Source organism: Megascapheus bottae, chromosome 10 (genome assembly GCF_031878675.1).
Source record: "Megascapheus bottae isolate mThoBot1 chromosome 10, mThoBot2.hap1, whole genome shotgun sequence".
NCBI lineage: Eukaryota > Metazoa > Chordata > Mammalia > Rodentia > Geomyidae > Megascapheus > Megascapheus bottae.
In genome coordinates this window covers 28,716,488-28,738,155 of record NC_143518.1, presented here as the reverse complement: position 1 = coordinate 28,738,155, position 21,668 = coordinate 28,716,488, and the positions used below count along the sequence as shown (strand labels likewise).

The 21,668-nt window shown below is 40.0% G+C and overlaps 1 protein-coding gene across 1 annotated transcript; it reads right to left on the bottom strand.

Moving 5' to 3' along the window:
• Window positions 1-847: 847 nt before the first annotated feature.
• Window positions 848-18,647, bottom strand: Sell (selectin L). Its single transcript, XM_090340489.1, has 9 exons — window positions 18,502-18,647; window positions 17,615-17,696; window positions 16,426-16,812; window positions 14,919-15,026; window positions 12,656-12,841; window positions 11,227-11,412; window positions 9,139-9,267; window positions 5,536-5,554; window positions 848-1,547 (listed from the first exon to the last, which is right to left on the bottom strand). Exons 1-9 carry the CDS (start codon window positions 18,502-18,504, stop codon window positions 1,529-1,531), a joined length of 1,119 nt encoding a protein of 372 aa, XP_090196615.1. The 5' UTR covers window positions 18,505-18,647; the 3' UTR covers window positions 848-1,528.
• Between the last annotated feature and the right edge of the window lie 3,021 nt (window positions 18,648-21,668).

The window sequence follows — 21,668 nt, the reverse complement described above, 5'->3', positions numbered from 1 at the left end:
AGCACTGTTCTTGGAGCTCTAACACTTGAGCCTCAGCACCACTTCCTGCTTTTTTCTATGTATGTGGTACAGCAGAATTGAACCCCGGGTCTTCATGCATGCTAGGCAAGCACTCTACCACTAGGCCAAACTCCCAGCCCTGAACATGCATTTTTTTTTTCCAGTCCTGGGCTTAGGCTCAGGGCTTGAGCACTGTCCTTGGGCTTTCTCAAGGCTAGAGCTCTACCACTTGAGCCTCAGCACCACTTCCGGCTTTTTGCTATGTATGTGGGGTACCGAGGAATTGAATCCGGGTCTTCGTGCATGCTAGGCAAGCACTCTACCACTAGGCCAAAATCCCGGCCCCATGAACATGCATTTTTGAATGTCAAACAATAATCTAGATGCTCTGGAGATCTGGAATAATCTCTGCTCTAAAGAAATATCATAGCAACAAGAAAAATATTATGATGCTTTTATAGTAATAGATTGGGCTGTATTTAAATGCAAAATGACATGTTACAAACCACCTTGCAGTGGAGAGCTAGAGAAAAGAGGCTGCCATGGACTTAAGATCTAGTTGTGAAAGATTTGTTGAGGATGGGAGAGCATCTGACATGAATGTTAACAATCTAGGCATTGATTTTTTTGGTCAGTCATAGGACTTTAACTCTATGAATATTAATAATCTACATAATCTGGATAGGGGGATACAAGGTTTGGGGGATAAGGGAAGAGAAACATTGTGGTATAAATTAAGGAATCCACCTGTTTTAAGTCTTCTGCATGTCAGAGATGTCACTTGCAGTAACATTAAAATAATGTTTGTGTACTAATAACACAATGGTCATAAACTCACAATACAGGCTAGTTTTCAGTATTCTCCTTTATTTGGTGCTAACAGGATGATATCTGTGGAAATTATACAACTGAGAAGGGGAGATGGGGAAGTTACAAATGGTTTAAATAGGATGGCTACAGGGCAAATAGGACTTTTCAACTTTAGCACAATCCCTTAGTTCTTTGGAATTGGAAATCATGGATTACATAAAGTTTATGAACTTTCCCAAGGGTATTTCATGAAAGCAGGCAGTAAAGACAGAGGAAGTAAAGCTTTATGTACAAGAAAACTGCTAGTGGTCGAGTGCTTGCTTAGCATGCATGACGCTCTGGGTTTGATTCCTTGGTACTGCATACACTGAAAAGAGTTAGAACTGGGGCTGTGGCTCAAGTGGTAGAGTGCTGGCCTGGAAGTAAGCCCAAGGACAGTGCTCAGGCTCTGCGTTCAAGCTCCAGGACTGGCAAAAGAAGGTAATGAACAATGGAGCTGTGTAACTACCAATTGTGGGTTGTGAGCAGGAGAATGGATAAAGGTCTAAATGGGAGCAGAAGGGGACGTCGAGCATGAAGAAATCCTCCCAGGTGCACTGAAGGAAAAAAAAAAACCTTCATCTTTAGGAGATGTCACTATCAAAACTCTTTGTGGAAAGATTCAAAGTCATTTCTCATTTTTGTAGTAGCTCACGAATTTTTCTAGTTCATGGACAAACTAGTATGGATCATTCATCCTAAAAGAGAAACAAGAGATTTTAAATTAAGCTAATGCACTTAAAAAAAAACATTCAAACTTGCAAACACAAAAAGTGTTAGCAGTAAAATAAGCATTTCCCAAAGGTGATAATGGAGCAAATTGCAAGCTTAAAATGTTTGTCATGAAAGTCATGTGTTAGAAGTAGGGGGGTGTTTTACTAGAAATTTTGGACAGGACATACAATATCCTAAGGCAAATAGGAAGAGACTCCCACACTGGTACTTCTCACATTTTCATGTTCTACCATTCGGAAAATGTATGTTTAAATTCACACTCTGATTCAAAAGGTCTGATTGGTGTCAGGGATTTTCAATCTCCAAGAGGCTCTCAAGCCCATAGCCACTGTTGGAGAAATATCTATGATATAGTACTTATTCTCAGCTCTATTGATTTTTGAATATAATGTATATTGATTTTGAACAGTGACAAACTGAAGAAGTAGGAGACAGTGTCTTCAAATGGAAAGTGAAATCAGAGAAAATCAAAACTAATGAAAGAAATGATATTAGTTCTGAATGCCTAATGCTTCTAGGATATAATTTAGTGAGGCAGTGACAAATTTTGTTCCATGACAAATATGCCTTTTCTGTATGTTACAATTGTCTCATTCTTGGGAAGGATGAAGGAGAATCAAGTTTGCTGTCTTAGCACTTTCGAGCCTAAAACGAGATATTATGGTCTTGTGATGAACTGTCAGGGTAAACCACAGTTCGGCAGCTGCAAACCTGTTTGCCCATTTAGAGCTTAAAAAAAGTTTCTGAAAGTAGAATCTCACATGTACCCTGCTCTGAGGTTGGCATCATATCTTCCTGTGTATCTTGGGTGTAACTTTTACCCAGGTGGAATTTAGATACTAGAAGCAAATGAGGTGACAAACAGAAGAACCAGTTTGCAAAATTCAAAATAACCACCAAGAATCAAAACCACAAATACCCAGCCATCCATTCACCAGCCAAAAATGAATAGGAATGAGAACTAGCACAAGGGCTTAAAAAATTAACATGTAGAATTTAGTGTGATAGTATTTCATCATGCCTTAGCTTGTTCTAGAAAGACACTCTATTTCTGCTACCCCTCCCTTCCTCAGAAACCTCAGTAACACGAAGGTTTGGTGTAAAACAGCAACAATAAAAAATTCACGTTATCTGACAAAGCAGGCTTCTGGAACTTATAAGTGTAATCTAGTAGTCAAGAGCCTTGAGTTCTCAAACGTAGAGGTGATCAGTAATCAAGTATAAACTGATTCATTGTAAAAATCAATAGGCCATTAATCATATTATGGCAATTTGTCTAACATGGTAATTAAATTCATGCTAATATTCTTCCAGACAGCATCTTTTCCTGTTCCTTTAAAGGCATCTAAAAAGATGAATTGAGCTGATTCCATCTTTTTTTAAGGGTCATAATTCTTTTTGCTTCTATCTTGTAACAATCAGAGCAAGTAGCTCCCATGGCCAGAAAACACCTTGGGGTGAATTTTCACTCAGTGGGTAGGAGCATGGAATAACGCTTTGCATCGTGTAGTTTTCTACAGGGAGGTATGGAGGCCAGCCTTTCCCCCAAATAGACTCATTTCTTTCAAGGACTTCATCTATATAATTATAGTGAAGAAGAGGTAATAAAATAGAATGGAAAGAGCCCATACGCTGTCTGGTGTCCAGTTATTCCCACCACTCTACTTCTGAGCTAGACATGTAGAACACTCCACATTCTGGCTGCGCTTTCTCATCCTCTGTAAATTTTCAACGTTTTACCATCTGACTTCTGTCATGCTTTCTGCAGTGACAACATGAGTCCTTGCTGATTCCTTCATTGCATCCAGTGGAAACTTACTATGACTACCTGGCTACATCTGAGGCTATTTTCCATTTCCTTCTTTCCTTATCATTTGTCATTCCCCATGACCCCACACTCTTCCTCATCTAGCTTCTGCCTCTCTGGCCATCTCCTGTTCTTTTCCTTACCTAAGGATGTTGATGTGCCTGTGCCTCCTACCCTCTCCCAGGTCCTCTTCCATTCTTACACTTACACTCTAAATGATTTGTACCCACTCCTGAAAAGGACATTATCTCCTGAAATTCATACCTTCTGTTCCAAGGTAGGCCCTGTACTATGGACAGACCTAACAGACTGAATAGCTGGATAGATTACTGACTCCGAAAGTTCAACATGAACTAACCTAAATGCATGATCTTGACCTCCAAAATGTCCCATTCTTTCATAGTCTCTACTTAACAGTAAAGAACATTACTACCATGGAAACTTCTTTGATAGCATTTTCCCTCCTTTTTCCCCTTCCTCCCCTCCTTCCCTTGCGTTCTCTCTGTCTCTGTCTCTCTCTCTGTCTCTCTGTCTCTGTCTCTCTCTCTATCTCTGTCTCTCTCTATGTCTGTCTGTCTGTCTGTCTCTCTCTTTCTCTCTCTCTCTCTCTCTCTCTCTCTCCCCTCTCCTCTCCTCTCCTCTCCTCTCCTCTCCTCTCCTCTCCTCTCCCTTCCTCCCTGTCTCCCCCCTCTCTATCTTCCAATTAGGTAGAGCCCATCTTCACTGCAGTTTCTCTAGGTAGGCACCATCCACTTTATCCTAATTTCAACTGCTTCTGGATCACCCACCTTGCATATCTGCCATACTGCTATGCATGAAGATCCTCACATGCATAGATGCACACCACATAGATGATATTACACAGTACTTGAATACGGCCTATAGTGTAGACCCTTGATGTGAGCAGGTGGATGTGTGATTCTGAGGAGACGACCATTGAGGAAAATCAATGGTCAGGATGCATAGAATTCAGTACTGTACTGAGTGCTTGGTTCAATTTCACTGTTTGACTTTATTATACTTCAATTAAGCATATGAACCTTTACCCTCTTGGGGGAGAAGGAGCATCATTTGTTTTGGGAGAGACATTTTCACAGAATTAAAGGCGAGGAACCATCCAGCAGAACATACAATGTCAACACAGCTGGTGATGACATGGGACTGACTGAGAGCTTCATTACAGCAACTGAGCTGTGTAATGCAGGAATTTATTTTTTTGTTGTTTTTGAGGTTTCTTGTGATTTTTTAAAAATTACAACTGTGCTTGATCAAAAACATACATAATAAGCATATAAATAAGACAGGCTTACTATACTCTCTCATGTGGCCAAGAGATGGCTTTCCTGCCCCATCTGTCCTCAGTTTCTCTGTTCCTCTCACTCTGAGCTACAGCCCACCCAACTAAGATCTTCTCAGTAACAACTGTGGTTAGCAAGATGGTTGTCCAAACATGTACTCACCCTCTCCAGAAAGCATCTCACTTCTTTCCAAGGAGCACAGTTATCTAGTTGGGTATTCAGCACATCACCAAAGTCTTGTCTCCATAGTTCTTTTTATTTAAACTCCCTTAAGTTTCAAAGCAAGTCACCAAACCAAACTATTTTCCCATCTTCATTTCTGTCAGATGGATCTGGTACTTTTATGTGTATACATTCTGTCTCAACACTCTGCATTATTTCTCCAATTAAAGAATTTGGATTTCAAGGCCAAACTTTTTTAAAGTGCTTTTTGGGGGGAGATGGATTGTAGTTAGAAGGCATGCTTCCCACAGCTTCTACACTGCTGGAAGCCAGTGCTTTATCTTTTTGTATTAGGCATTGAAAGACCCAAGGATATGCTTTCTTGTAATCTGGGATACATTCTCAATAAATTAAATGCTTCTTGGTTAACATGTATAGGTCCTGTATGTATTTTCAGCTAGTCCATGAAATAATACAGCAGAATGCCTTTAATGCTCAAAGAAAATTTAGGAACATACTTGAAATTTCTTGAAAGTACTGGAAACTCTCCTTTAATGAGCCCTTCCCTTTGTGAACTCAATTAATTGCATCTACTTTGGGATTAAGGTTTCTAGCTATAATAGGAAGCAAATTAAGGAAGTAGGGAAAGAACACATATGGAAATTCCTTGCTGACAAAACTTACCTTTCCTGAGATTTCTTGCCTAGAAATACAAAAGAAAATAGAGAGATGCAATTAGTGAAAAGCCGGTAATTTCATTTTAAAATAAGGGAGAAAGGTGGTTTGAACCCATTCATTTATCTTTTGAAATATTCATGTGTTCAATGTATACTCATCTATATGTAAGGGGATCTGAATTAGCCCCTAAAATTTGTCTTTCTTTCTCTTGCTTTTTCAGTCAGTTGGCCATTTTGAATGAATTTTGTAAATTTACATCCATTTTGAAAAGAGAATATTAAGTACATTCAAAAATGAGCTGAAGAATTAGGGTCTACAGGAAAAAAATACAGAAGGAAAAAAGCAGAAAAAGCTCTTTAAGGAGAAAGAATTATTTCCACAGCTGAAAAATGAACTCCCACTCAAATGACAATCCTATTTGACACCTGTACCCTGGGTCCGTCTTTCAACAAGCTGCTTATCTTTTGTAAGTCACAATTTCCTCATCAGGTAAAGGCGATGGTTAGGGGTGCCTTTGTCACTTGGTAGACAAAAGGAAGTATGTTTCCATTTGGGCCAGAACCTAGCACTTAGCACTTGATTTCTGTTTTAATGCTTTAGTGTTAGAAATTGCTGCATAAAAACTTCCAGCCAAAATCCAACCCGCTGATTGCATGAACCAAGTACACAAAAGATACACGTTTATCTTCATAGAAACAGCTTCTTTTAGGAATAACAAAACCCATAAGAATGCATAAGCAAAACTCTGTTCCTACTGTGGAGGTTTCTTCTTGAAGAAAAGGGAACCAAGGGAGCATGTGTTCAGTTTCATACCTATGTGGACCTTGTGTGTTGGTTCAAGTGTAAAATTCTTCTAACCAAAGGTGTGGGGAGCTAATTTTATGACTCTGAAGACAAGGTGCATGCTGTTTTACAAATGGCCTAGAATATCATTGCCTCAGTTTCCTCTTTTACCACACAGAGCCAATGGTAGTAACTAATCAAGATGCTTCTGGTCAAACTTATGACCAGGAGAATATGTTTCTGGAACTCTCCCTTATTCTTAGCCTGGGAAATCAAGGTCTGATGCCATGATTGCTGTGGTAGGCATGCTAAAGCCAGGTTCTGAAGATTCATCTAAGGAATGACCAAGTGGTCAGGCATTACCATGCACCAAATTATCCCCCGGTCCCCTCCTCCAGCTTTCTGAACCCAATATGCCTATACAGTTCTCAGAACAGCTGATTGCCAATCACTCACACCCATAATCCTGGCTACTCATGATGCTGAGGATCTCGGTTTGAAAACATCCCAAGCAGATAAGTTCATGAGACTCTTATCTCTAATTAATCACACACACACACACACACACACACACACACACACACGCACGCACGCACGCACGCACATCTGGAAGTGAAGCAGTGGCTCAAGGGGTAGAGAAAAACAAAAACAACAAACAAACAAATAAATGAAAAAAAAAACCTCGAGGCTAGTACCCAGGCCTTGAGTTTAAGCCTCAGGATCAGCAGCAAAAAATTAGAAAAAATTCTCAGAACAGAGGTATACCATATATTTACAAGTTTATTACTTTTCCCCTTTATCTTTATAAAATGCATCAACTAACTCAGTAGTTTTTTTGTTTGTTTGTTTGTTTTGTTTTTTTGCCAGTCCTAGGCTCTAGCTCAGGGCCTGAGCACTGTCTTTGGACTTTCTCAAGGCTAGAGCTCTACCACTTGAGCCTCAGCACCACTTCCAGCTTTTTTTCTATGTATGTGGTACCAAGGAATCGAACCCGGATCTTCATGCATGCTAGGCAAGCACTTTAACCACTAGACCAAACTCCCTGCCCCTCAATAGGAGTTTTTAGTCTGGGGCCCTAGGACCATTTCTGACATTGTGTCTATAGGAAAAATGTTGTTCATGTTTTAAAGAACCAAGTACAAGTAGAATTTTTTGAACACAAAGCCAGTTCACTTGAAATCTGGCAATACTGGTAGATGTCTCTTCACATATGAAGATTATTTAAATATGGCACTGTAGTGACCTCGAGTTTCCTGCTGCAGTCAGTGATGTTTGGGGCATCTGTTCACATTGCTGGCATAACTGTAAGTAGCCCAAGTGCCCGTTATCTGTTTCCTGTTTGCCCCACACTGATTCCCACAGCAGGGGCATGTCACTTTTTAGGTTATCAGTTTGAGATCTTGTACAGAAATGACTCCAAGGTAAAAAAAAATTAAAAACAACCTTACTTCTTTTCTTACTCAAACAGCCGTAGGCTGCAAGACTTCACTAAATATATGTCTTCAACTCTGTCTGTTGATGCTACAACTGCTTATGAAAGGGTATGAATCTACAATAAATATTTTCCTTATAAAGTTTTCCTTTCAGCCCCAAAATCTTTGAAGTTATTGTGATAGCTTATCGCAATATGTAATTAATATGTAATTGCCCACTGTGGTCTCCATTCTCTGAGTTCTGCCATAATCACCCAAGGAAATCTGGGGTCAATGGAAAGAAAAACAAATCAATGGTAAGAAAGAAGTGCCATTCTTCTTTCACATTAGTGAAGTTATTTTTAAGTACTTAGTACTCTATGATGAAATTTCTCTCAGAGGCAGTGCAGACATTTTCACTGCTCAGTGTGGTTAGATTACAGTTGGTAAAATTCTTGCTCATCTTCAGTGGCTTCTCCATTGTCTTTCTAGATTGGCTAGAAAGGTAATCTAGCACTTCCAGATTTTGTAGTTGAATGAAAGATTAAATCCTAGAGGAAGGCCTTTATGGACTAGGTAAATAATATTCCTGCATTTTTCCAGAACATACGGGTGGGGGAACTTTTACATACATCATATTCAGTGAACAAAATATATACTAATTTAATGGAAGGGAAATTAAATGGCAATCAATTAGTACCACAGGAAGATGATACAGAGGGATTGGTTAGCCATGCTTTGAGATCATCCATGATCTTCTCCTTAAAATAGGAGTCCCACAAAAGCTGCCCAATCTCAGTGAATTTTACAGCTTTGAATGGTTCTGTCTCATGAGTTGGACCAAACATGATAGTGAAAATCCAAGGTATGCTAAAGAATGCTACTGCTGTCCCACCTTAAGGCATGGACACACTCAGAAGGAAAGGAGGATGTTTTTTGGTGGTTTATTGGAGATACGAGTGGCAGTGAGTCTCCTGTCTGGGCTGGCTTGAACCACGATCCTTAGATCTCAGGCCTTCTGTGTAGCTAGGATTACAAGCATGAACAACTGGCGCTGATCATCACATAGCCTTTCGAAGGATAGAAATCATGTGTTCTTTCTTTCAGAATATTTTAAGGCCAAAAACTATTAGAATGCCTAATTTGGCTGCTATTACTCTTGTAGATGCCTTCAAGATAATAGGCATTTAAAAAAAACAAACAAAAGGTTTGCCTAATGAAAATCAAACATCACCTGTCATCTGTTACTGAAGGTGTTTTACTGAGCGTGTCTGCAGACACTAAAATCCATAAAACACATAGCTTGGCACCTGCTTCCGTTGATGTACTCCGAGTTTCCTGTGGGTTTTCTTTCTTTTTATTTTTTTTCCTCTTTAAAGTTGTTTCATTTTCACAAGAACTTAAACTCACATACCTTTTCTCAATCGCCTTGCCAACCAAATTATAAATGTCAGTCCAGCGAAAGCAGTGACCATGACTGCCACTGGAATGAAGAGGGGATTATAGTCACCTTCCTTGATGGATGAGAAGCTCCTGTCTGTTTCTGAAAGAGAAATCAATAGAATAAGAGCATGAGACCAGAACATTAGTTCCTTTGTCTAACCTTTGAGAGTTGACTTATTTCCTTCTCATGTCTCCCAATAAGAATTTACTTGATGCCTAATTTACTGTTTGACAAAGGGAAATTGGTATTGGTGGAAAGCCCACCATTAGTCAAGAGCCAAGACTTCACCAGTCTTTGCTGGAAACTTAATCTCAGCTCTCAGATTCCCGGGTCCTTGAGGACATGTTTTAAAATCTTAGCAAAGGGGCTGAGAGTTTGGCCTAGTGGTAGAGTGCTTGCCTAGCATGCACGAAGACCCGAGTTTGATTCCTCAGTCCACATACATAGAAAAAAGCCGGAAGTGGTGCTGAGGCTCAAGTGGTAGAGCTCTAGCTCTAGCCTTGAAAAAATCCAAGGACAGTGCTTAGGCCCTGAGCTCAAGCCCAAGACTGGCAAAAAAAAAAAAAAATCTTAGCAAAAGGTAGTCACCGTCGTGTCTAGCTCCCTGGTCTTGCTCTGAAACAGAGAAGAGCTAGAAAAGCCTAATATAATTTCAGGGGGAAAAAAGGAAAGTCATTTCCCAGGTGAGCTGAAAAATTCCCAACTTGTTGAAATGACTTCTGATAATGCTTTCATGTTTCATTTTCTTGACAATGAAGTGAGTCATGGGTCAGGGAGGAGGGCAAGAAGGCGCAGCACAACCGGGAGCCTATTCCCTGTTTAGTCTGTGGCCTCAGCCTAGTGATTCCCAGCTCCCCTGGAAGTGGCAGCTGCACATCCTCCTTCAAGAGTGCACCTGAATTATGTCCAGAGATTGGGGGAAATTTTCCACTTGCTTATCCATTGTAAAACCTATCAAAGCAGTCTTGAAAATTATCTTGTCTCTGAAGCAAGCCCAAGATTAGTTCCATTCAGCTGATGGGTCAAATTAGCTCTATGGTTTCAATGAAGAATTCTGACATTTCTGGAGCTGGGAGTTTGGCCTAGTGGGAGAATGCTTGCCTACCATGCAAGAAGACCCAGGTTCAATTCCTCAGTACCACATACATAGAAAAGCTGGAATGGTACTATGGATCAAGTGGTAGAGCGCTAGCCTTGAGAAAGCCCAAGGACAATGCTCAGGCCCCCTGAGTTCAGGCCCCAGGACTGGCAAAAAAAAAAAAAGAGAAAAGAAAAGAATGTTGGCATTTCTTTTGAGACATAAACTTGTGAAGCAAGAGCATACATGAAGAAAACATAATCAAAACTTCATAAGGACCTATAAATCATGTTTTTTCCAATGTATGAATTATTTTGGCAGATAAAAGAAAGAAGAATCTACTGAATTCCCATTGAAAAAATCATTGAGGTGGTTCTTTTGTTTTTCATAATAGTTACTATTCTCCTAAGAGTTTACACAAGAGGGAAAATAAAAGAAGAGTGTAAGAATATATCAAAATGACACATCCAGGAAGGGCTGCTTCCCCCACCACAAGCAAACTGGTTAATGTTAATTAGGGCACCACATAAAATGAGTGTTATTGAGAGGATAGGATCAAAAATTCAGTGGAGGTTTACCAAGTATTCATTATTTATGCCATGGCATTGAGAAAACAAAAAATACAGTAATTCCACACTGTATTGTTATAAATTATCTTTCACAGGGTAAGATAGCCAAGAGGAATTTGGTGGTTGTTTGTTTGGGATGTTTCCTTTTAATTTTAATAAACCTCTTTGGGGCTGGGAATGTGGCTAGTTGTAGAATGCTTGTGTAGCATGTATCAGGCCCCAATTCCTCAGTACCACATAATAGATAAATAACTTAAATGAATAACTTAAACCCTTAAAAATAAAAGCATAACAGCACAATGCAAACAAGTTAAGCTAGATTGTGCTCCAGAGAATATACAAACTTCTCATCTGCATTTTCTCATACATTGTCTTGTATCACAATACAATTTCTAATGTGAAATTTCTCACCTTGACAGATTGGTTCCAGAGATGACCAGTTTCCCAATGGTCCACAACTTGTCTCTCCAGCCCCAATCAAGACCGTTCCCTCAGTGCAGTGGAAGGCACACTGTGAGCGGAAGCTGAAGTTTCCCAAAGGGTGAGTACAGTCCATGGTACCCAGTTCTGGAGCCCTCAAAGGCTCACACTGGACTACTTCAATAAGAAAGAAACAGTGTTGAGAAGGTTAACAGAACCTGATGGACCCGAGTCCTACCTATGCCTCCATAATCACACATCTTTAACCAAACCTACCTAAACCCTTCAACTTCTGTTTCTTCATCTATGGAAGAAGAATATGACAACTGTATAAACTCCATAGAGTTTGTGTGGGAATGATACTAATTCAATGCCGTCAATCAAAATTGTAGAGCAGAGCATGGGTGGTAAAACAGCTTGATCACAGATCAGTTAGCCTTCCTGTTATAATCTTTGTTAGTATGTAGAGAGAAATTTTAAACCCAGAATAGGCTAAGGGAGAATGTAGGGAAGATAGAGATAACTCTCACAGCAGAGCCCCTAAGCATACCCGAATACCAGGAGAACATACCAAACAAAACAATCAGGAAGGGTCTCTTTCCCCCCCATCCCCACCCCAAGGAAACTGGCTAGTGTTAAATAGGGTACCACATTAAATGAGTGTTATTGAGAGGATAGGATCTAAATTTCAGTGGAGGCTCACCAAGTGTTTATTATTTATGCTATGGTATATAGAAAAACAAACAAACAAAAAAACAAATTAAAAAAGTTTGAATCTCCATAATCAGACTTCTTTAGAAGAAGAGAAAGCAGACATTTTGGAATCATCAGTTCTATTTTCACTCTCTTCAGTTCAACCTTCTTCCAGAACTTAAGCTATTCTGATTCTAAGAACCCTTTCCAGAAACTATATTTATTTTCCTAATCTGACTGGTAGCATAAAAGATCCACTGAAGACTAGGAAATCAAAAATAGGCCCTAGCCAGGAGTTTGATCTAGTGGTAGAGTGCTTGCCTAGCATGCATGAAGACCCCTAATTCGATTCCTCAGTATCACATACCTAGAAAAGCCAGAAGTGGTGCTGTGGCTCAAGTGGTAGAGCTCTAGCCTTGAGAAAGCCCAGGGACAGTGCTCAGGCCCTGAACTAAAAGCCCAGGATTGGCAAAAAGAAAAATAGGCCCTACATGCCATTTGGGAAAACACAGCTATTCTCTTGGCTTTCTTAAATGTGAATCGTCATGCTGACCTTGCTCAGAAGATTGAAGAATACCAGGAGAGACAGAATAAGAGAACAGAGCCTGAGAGAAATGAGAAAAAAACTATGTGGAAAGAGTGGAACATAGAATATCAGAACTTGGTGCTTTCTCTTTCCATTTACTTAGAACTATCTCAATATAGCTTCTAGTGTAAAGTTTCTCACCTTGACAGATTGGTTCCAGAGATGACCAGTTTCCCAACGGTCCACAACTTGTCTCTCCAGCCCCAATCAAGACCGTTCCCTCAGTGCAGTGGAAGGCACACTGTGAGTGGAAGCTGAAGTTTCCCAAAGGGTGAGTACAGTCCATGGTACCCAGTTCTGGAGCCCTCAAAGGTTCACACTGGACCACTTCAATAAGAAAGAAACAGTGTTACTTGGGGGTGTTAAGAAGACCTGATGGATTTGAACACTAGCTTTGGCACTTGACAGACACATTAAAAGAAATAGCCCTGAAACAAATATTCTCTGAGTCATATCCTAAAGCTGAATAGACAGTTAGTCATGTGTATAATGAGAGAGAAGACATGAGCAAAGTCAAGGAGATACAAAGCCAATGTGGGTAGTGGAGAACTGTACATATCTTGAGATTGTCAGAAGGCAAGAGGAGGAAATGCATGATATGAGGTATAGTTAGGAAGATAGGAGCTACGACTAAGCACTTGGCTTCTTCATTGGTTTACTTGAGTATATATCGAACACTACTCTAGATCTTGATGAACTTAGATTTAAGTTGGTAAGACAAATGCCAGAGGCAAATTCAGTGGTCACAGATGTATGACATATTTTAATTAATCAGTCAGCCAGTAGAATGAGTAATATATGTGGGTGGAACTGAATTAAGGTTGTGGAGATCCTGTTAAAAACTACTGTAATAAATTGGGAGAAAGCTCAAGAGCACACTGGCAGGAGCATTGACAAGCAGGAGAAGAATGGAAGCAATGATAAGTAATACATGTTGGTAATGGGGGGAGATGAGTAAAACTCACTACAGAATGCCCATGTAAAAATTGGTTTCATGTAATGAATCTGAAAAAAAAAAAAGAAAAAGGCAAGCTGGCTAGACTTTGAAGTCTTATGGACATATCCAAGGATGTCTTTAATATATGTGATATTCAGGACTGGAGATCTATTGAAAGGTCTCAAAAATAGGTGAATTCTCAAGAGTCAGGAAGTTTGAGAAGAGGTGAATATGTAGAGTCAAAAGAACAATAGACTAAAGACAGAAGATGAGAAATAAAATAAGCATCTAAATCACCATCAAAAGCATCTGTGGAGGAACCTAGGAGAAATATTCATAGTTAAGAGAACCAGAAAATGAGATGATTGAAAGCAACCCCCCAATACGCAAAATGGGACTCCAGTGCCCAGTGAACTAGGATAGCCAGTGATTCAAAGACTAAACACTAGAGTTCTACATTGGAGATAAAGTATTAGGTGGGATTCAGGACTGTGAAGTTAAGTGTTAAAGTATGAAATCTTAACTGATTGACACTTAAGTCTATTGTAGCCAAAAGGCCTTAAAAGCATTGTCACAAAAGCATTGGTTTTCTATTTTATGAATCAGATACTCCACACTTTTGAAACTTGACCAATATCATTTGAAGAATGTTATATCTATTGTGCTGGTTGACTGGGTCCAAGTCTAAATCAGTGCATTCTATTTCCATCACCATAGCTCTGAATGACTTTAAGATTCTTGTTCATTCTTTTCTCCTTTTTGCTTGTGTTCCCCTAGGAGGCTCTCTCATGTGTTTTTCCTAAGACATTTGCCTTAAATGACACACTAGAAAAGGACAGACAGGTTCCTTTTCCCCACATTCTACAGTCTCTACAAGTATACCCGTGTTTGTCTTGCTTTCCTTCAAACTCAATTATGAGCATAGATAATTTCCTCTTATTAAATGTACATGCTCTGAAGGCAAGATCTATATTTGGTATGCCTTCTCCTGAAGCACCCAGCCCAAATAAAGGTGTTATTTTTCTCTGACCTAGAGCATGAACCATTAAGAGCTTTCCTATTTGCCCTGGCCTGTCAGGACTTGCCTGTCAGTGAACAAGAGTACCTCCTAATGGTCAATGGCAGAATCTCAGTCTGACACACACTTAGCCCTTGTCTGAATCCTTACTGTAATTTGCATGGGTTTTTAACTCAACACCTTGCTCCTTGTGGTACTCCAGAACAAAACAAAACAGAAAAACCACTTGTGAAATGAATTGAAAATTCATGCTGACTCATGAAATCTTCATGGGGAAGCAGCAGCAGAGTGCAAGTACAACTTTTGGATCAAAACTTCCTATTTCTAAAAAACAAAACAAAAACTTCCTATTTCTCAGAATGGCTAGTATCAGTTTGTCCCAGTCAACTACCATACATGATTAACTGTGCAACATTATATGAAGAAACAAAGAAAGGAAAGGGGCTTACCAAACTGGCACTCGGGCCCATAGTATCCCGCATCGCAGTTACATGTGTAATTATTGATGGTTTCTATGCATTCTCCATGGCCACTGCATGACTGTGGCTGGCAAGAAGCTGTAAGGAGGTCAGAACACAGCTGTTTAAAAGAGTTATTCCTAGTTATTTCCTTATATTTCAATGAGAGGACTTTGATAATTAGGAAAAGTTTATATAGTCACAGCATTTCCATCATATAGTTTAACTTCATATAGGCATATAATGTTTTCTGGTCACATATATCCCTTTTAGAATTCTTAGCCCCTTCCCCCTGCCCTGCCTTCTTTTGTTTGTCATAGGGCTTGAACTCAGGCTTAGATACTGGCCCTGAGCTTTTGTGCTCAAGGCTAGGGCTCCATCACTTTGAGCCACAGTTCCAGTTCCAGTTCTCTGGTGATTAATTGGGGATAAAAGTCTAATAGCTTTCCTGTCCAGGCTGGCCTTGAACCTCAGATCTTGGCCTCCTGAGTTAGCTTGGATTACAACTATGAGCCACCAGTACCCAGCTTAGCTCTATTTATTTTTTTCTCTCTCCATGTTAAACCATTTTTAGCAGGCTTCTTTATTTCATATCCTTTTTGTTTGTAATAAAAGGGGGAAAACAACATGAGGGGCGGTGTTGGGGGGAGGGAAATGGGGACCAAGACATGAGAAAGGGTACCAATGTTTGTGAAGTAATGCACCTTCTATCTGGTAAATATAATGTAACCCTTCTATTAATTACAATAAAAAAATACATGGAAAAAAACTTCAGGCTATGTGTTTTTCATTTATGGAATATACTAACCAAAGAGCCATAGACATGTATTTGCTTTTAGTGTGAAGTTACTGATAATAACGGTCTATATGGGAAAACTTAGGAGAATGCACGAAAACCTTTGACATTACTTGTTTTAGGTGTGATAAGCACGTTAAATGATGGTTTAACTTCAGTTCTTTCTGCATTCTGCTTAGCAATCCATATATTTACAGAAACTACTAAATGTAAAAAGTCCATGCTTTAAAAAGGAGTGGAATCCTAATAGCTAGAAGCCAAAGTAACTCCACATCATTGTTAAAATAGGGTTTGGAAAAGTCCTGAGTAGACTTGAATTGTTGTAATGGTTTTTACAGGAATTTCCATCAACTAAAAAGTACTGCAATGTGTTGTACAGAATTGTTGAGGGGGTGCTAAGAATCCAGCAACCAGAACCCTGCTTCACAATGAGAAAGCTCTCAACATCCACTCCTTTTCTGTCAGTCACCAGGGGTATGGCTTTTCTCTACTTCCTACCTATTTGCCTGATCATCTTGATATGGGAATAGAGTCGCTGAGTATAAGGACTAGCATTTTACACACTAAAAAATGCCCAGAATGTACATAATTCAAGCTTATTTTGAGAGCTGGGATATTTTTTTAGGATATAGTGACTTGGATGGTCTGATTATTCTAACTTAGGTCTTCCTGAGGTAGCTTAGGGTTCTGGTCTTGGCCCACCTGTGTAGCAGAGGGCTGTCTTCCATTTGTGGCAGGCATCATCATTCCACTTTCCCGAGTCTCTTTCTCTCTTGATATAGATCTCCACGCAGTCTTCCTTGGATTTCTTGTTGTTGGGCTCCCCAGCGCCCCAGTTCTCTGCTTCTTCAGTGAGTGACTTGTTGGTTCCTACCCATGTCCATGTTTTTCCAATCTTCCGGATTCCTATCCAGTAGTAAGATTTGCTGAAGGGCAGTGTCTGTTCCAGGTACTCAATCTCTCCCTTATTTTGAATGGCAACCAAATCTGTGTAATCCTTTTGGCAGAACTTTCTAGCATTTGCCCAGGTCATAGGTTTCTCAGAATAATGGTAAGTCCAACCGTCAGTCCTGTGATATGCTAAGAAATCTGAAAGACATCAGCATAAAATATATTGGCTCACATAATGTTACAGCCGACAATACTCTTCCAAGCTGAGATCAGCCAATTCGAATGAGGAACTAAATGCCCCAACAAGACTAAGTGACCATCTTGGGCACATTCCAGTCTGCACAGTTGTTTGCCAATTGGAAGGAGGGCCTAGACCTTCTGACATAAGCATAGAATGCTCTTACACATGGCGTGATTTTACACACATTTAATGGGTTTTCTAGATTTGTTTTCACCAAATTTGTGTCCTCCTCAAAATTCTTTCAAATGAAATTTGACCAGTGTGCTTTTGCAATTGCACTTTCTTAGTGCCTGTCCATCACTTAACATTTCTGTGTCCTCTATTCATAAAGTAGTGCAGGGCTGACTTTGAATCATGATCCTCAGCTGTCAGACTCTTGAGTAACTGGGATTACAGGCATGAGTCACCAGTGCCCAGCTGGTGGAACTCACTGTAAAGACAGAAACTACAAAAAAAAAGACAGAAACTACATTCTTCACAATATTCAGACAAAACAGAATGTTAAATAATTAGTTTCAATTAGGAGTTCCTTATTAGATTTTTTAAATTAACTTTAAACCAGCCTGATATAAAGACACCTGTGGGATTTTTCAGGATTTGTATTTTGCCAAGAGGAAGAAAATAGATGTGTTCAATGAAATGATAGTTCAGAGCGGACGACCTAATAATTGTCCCTGCAAGTACATAATCTCAGAGGAGACTAAAGAACAATGAACAGAAGTTACAACGGCTTGGCAAGGTACAAATGTCATAGCATACCACAGCAGAGCCCTGTCCAGAACCACAATCTGCAGAGAGTCCAGAAGCCCCTCGGAACACTCTGACATCTCCATGGAAATATCTGCCAACAAAATACAAAAAGATATTCAGGTAAGCCTTATATTTAGAGCACTTTGATGTCATTTTCTAACAATTGAGACTAGAACATAAATTTCTGCTACGCTGGTCCAGGAAAGATAATTCTCAAACATGGGCAAAAAATAAAATAAACATAAAATTCCTTCCAAACTGGTACACAGTTTTTTGGGAAACAATTTGTTTCCTACTCCAGCCTCAAGCTGTTCATCTCTACTGCTCTGATGTTTTCCTAGATTAAAGTCATTTTTGTACCTGCTATTCTGTTCAGCTTTTAAATCAAACTATTTAACATTTGGTGTGCATTTATTTGAAAGTGTTCTTTGGTGCTTAACATACAAATGATGCTTCCATACTCTTTTATATTAGATCACCATGGGCCAATGCCTCAAATAGCTAAAAGAAATAGATAACCAAAGAGGCAATAGGAAAGGGAAAACATCTTGGTGCCAAATAAAAAGCAATACATTTTGAACAACTAAAATGATGGGTCCATGCATTTTTCTGCATATTTTAAAACCCTAGTTTCAGAAGCATATCATTTTTCAGGTAGCCATTGCAAACATACTCATTTGAGTAGTAAGTCTTCAGAGACAATTGAGAAGTGAAGAAATCAGCACATCTGAGAGGAGAAGTTCTAAGGTCACTTTTTTTTAAGTCCTTAGACAATTTGGGGGCTCCTACCATTTATAGAACAAAAATTGGCATGGATTGCTTAATGCCCCCTTAATGCCAACCTGCCTCCACAACGCCAAGAAGAGTTTCTTTGACCTGTGGACTGAAAGGCTCACCATGGCTTTACTCGGTCCGTCTCCAGTTCCTCCACAGCTTCTCCGTCTCTCAAGTTGGCCTTTGAGTCTCTGGGTCTTTGTGCAAGAATGTGCTGTGGTACAGGGAGGGTGTGCCAACACTATCAGCAGGGCTCACCCAGCCTCACATCCTCCTCCTCCCCCTCTTCTTCTTCTCCTCCCTCCTCTTTCCCCACCCCTTTCCTAGAGGCACCTCTATTACCTCCCCTGAGGAAAAAAAAATGAGCTGTTGACGAACGGGTTTTGTTCCTTCCCTCCCTCCGATTGTGCATCCTTTTTTCTCTTCTCCTAGGCCTTCTCCCCTTTTTCTTTCTCCTCTTCCTCCTATTCATCTTGCTGTAGCCACTCCCCTCTCTCATCTCTCTCCCTCCTTCCCTCTCTCCCAACCTCTCCTTTCTATCCCTCTTCCTCCTCCCCTAACCCTTCTCTCCCTACCTCTCTTCTCTTTCCCTCCCCCTCCCTTCCATTCTCTCCCTCTCCCTCCTCCCCTAACCCTTCTCTTCTCTCCCTACCTCTCTTCTCTTTCCCTCCCCCTCCCTTCCATTCTCTCTGTCTCTGTCTCTCTCTGTCTCTCTCTCTGTCTCTCTGTCTCTCTCTCTCTCTGTCTCTCTCTCTGTCTCTCTCTCTCTCTGTCTCTCTCTCTCTCTGTCTCTCTCTCTCTCTCTCTCTCTCTCTCTCTCTCTCTCTCTCTCTCTCTCTCTCTCTCTCTCTCTCTCTCTCTCTCTCTCTCTCTCTCTCTCTCTCTCAGCTAACTCCTCTATCTAGGAAAGGGGTCCTTGATAATTCCACAGATCAAAAAGTGCTATTTCAGACAAATACATGATGATGGCCAAATTTCCGTAGAGCTAACCAGCCACTAGGGTACTTTTTTCTCCCTTCCTCCCTCTTTCCTTGATTGCCCCCTAGTGGAATCTCTAGCAGTAACACTTTCTAAAGTGAAGCCTTAAAAACCAGTCTAGAGGAGAGGAGATAGGTGGGGAGAGGAAGGGAAGGCAAATGTGCTCATCGTATTCAGTGTACCTAGGTGCAAATGGAAGACTGAAGGTATGAGTGAAGTCGGGAGGACAGGGGAGGGAGGTAATATTGATCAAGAAGCACTCTTCTCATAACCTGTCAAGTTGAGTTGAAACCCTTTGTACAAATACTTAAGTAGTTAAATAGAAAATAGTAAAGGAAGTCCACCTTTTTGCCCTAGGGTCATTTAGAGACGTTCAAGTACCATCATATTCCACAAAATAATATGAAGGAAATGAGATTTCATATTGTCCTGAGCAGGTAAAGTATGCAGGTGATATGACTCATCACCGTGAATTGATTAACATAGCTTGGCACAGTTGACACAGAGTTGCCTTCTAGTCCTGACTTGCCTATCCAGCACACCCGCTGGACTCACCTGTTCAGGGTCTCTTAGTCCCCAAGTGGAACAGGGTCAGCCGGTTGGTTGTGAGACGCAGACCCAGTCTGGTGTGAACTCTGGGGTTGCAGGAGGCGTCCTAGTCCTCGTTGGTCCTCTTGGGCAAGGAGCAGCCTCTGCGGACCAAAGATAAGGCCCAGCAAATGCTGTCCCTCATTCTGGGTCCTTTGCTATGTCCATCTTTGGTGCCTTCTCTCTGGCCCAAAAGCCTCCTTGCTTGATTCGGATTGGTTGTGTACAGAGGTGTGCAGGTGTCTTGTTCTAGCCCTTACTCTCTCTCCTATGGCCAGGTGTCTGGGCTCTTAGCCATTTTATGATTATCTTTTACGACTATACCTTCTTCTAAGGAGCCACGTGCTCTTAGATATGAGTTTGCTTTGACAATATATTTCCCTAAGTATTTTAACTGTATGTCATTCCATTGCTTTTCATTCTAATCATGTTCATGGTGTTAGTATTTTTACATCATGTTCATTTAGTATTTTCATATCATATTCATCATGTTAGTGTTTTCATATCATTACCCCTTGTTCTACCTTCCCATCTTTCTGCCCATAATACATATTAAGTTAGGTCTCATATGATAAAAGAATTTATTACTTAAAAATAATTTTAAAAGCCAGGCACGGGTGGCTCATGCCTGTAGTCCTAGCTACTCAGGAGGCTGAGATCTAAGGATGGCGGTTCAAAGCCAACCCCGGGCACGACTCTTATCTCCAATTAAGCACCAGAAAACTGGAAGTGGTGCTATGGCTCAAGAAACATAGTGCTCCCCTTGAGCTGAAGAGCTCAGGGGCAATGCCCAGGCCCACAGTTCAAGTCCCACGACGATGACAAAGAAGAAGAAGAAGAAGAAGAAGAAGAAGAAGAAGAAGAAGAAGAAGAAGAAGAAGAAGAAGAAGAAATCAAGTCACTGACATTGTCGTATTTGAATTGTGAGAAATATGAGAAATACAAGAATAATAAAATATGAATATATAATTATATAATTATACACAATATAAATTTGTATTATAAATATACTATAAGCAGCATACTGTGTTTAAATATATCTATATTCCATGTGCAAATATATTATAATTTATATTTCTAATATATTAATGTAAATATGAACATAGAAAAAATATAAAATAATGGAAGTTGTAGAGCTTAGTACCTCATATAAATGACCCATTCAATCTTAATAATAGCACTGTGCTACACGAACTATTATTATTATTACAACAAAATAAATGTTGACTTTGGAATTATGCATTTATGTTAAGATTACTATAAGCAATAGAAACATTACTTACAAGCTTTATAAATATTGAGAGCCCAAACCACAAAGTTAATGATTTATATATCACAATCTGGCTCTTCTCTCTAGAAGGTATCTAGAAATGGATTTCTGTTGCTTAATTATTTTCCTAGTAAATAGTTGAAAAGGGCAGTTTTTGGAACTGGTGATCTAGCCATGTATTTTGAAACACATTTAAAGTTTAATGTTAGCAAGTAAAAAAAAAAGTATGATTTTCTTTTTCTTACCCATTCTATCCTCCCTGAGTTTTATTTTGGGGATTGCTCATTAAAAACTATCTCCAGGGACCGGGAGTTTGGCCTAGTAGTTAAAGTGCTTGGCTAGCATGCATGAAGACCCAGGTTCGATTCCTCGGTACCACATACAGAGAAAAAAGCTGGAAGTAATGCTGAGGCTCAAGTGGTAGAGCTCTAGCCTTGAGAAAGTCCAAGGACA

Bases quoted from the DNA above. Each gene is read 5' to 3' on its own strand.
- Sell (XM_090340489.1), bottom strand. The intron at 15,027-16,425 runs GTGGGCCAAGAC...ACCTCCTTACAG, and splicing joins GACAGCCCTCTGCTACACAG to CTTCTTGCCAGCCACAGTCA. The intron at 11,413-12,655 runs GTGAGAAACTTT...TTCTTATTGAAG, and splicing joins TCTGGAACCAATCTGTCAAG to TAGTCCAGTGTGAGCCTTTG.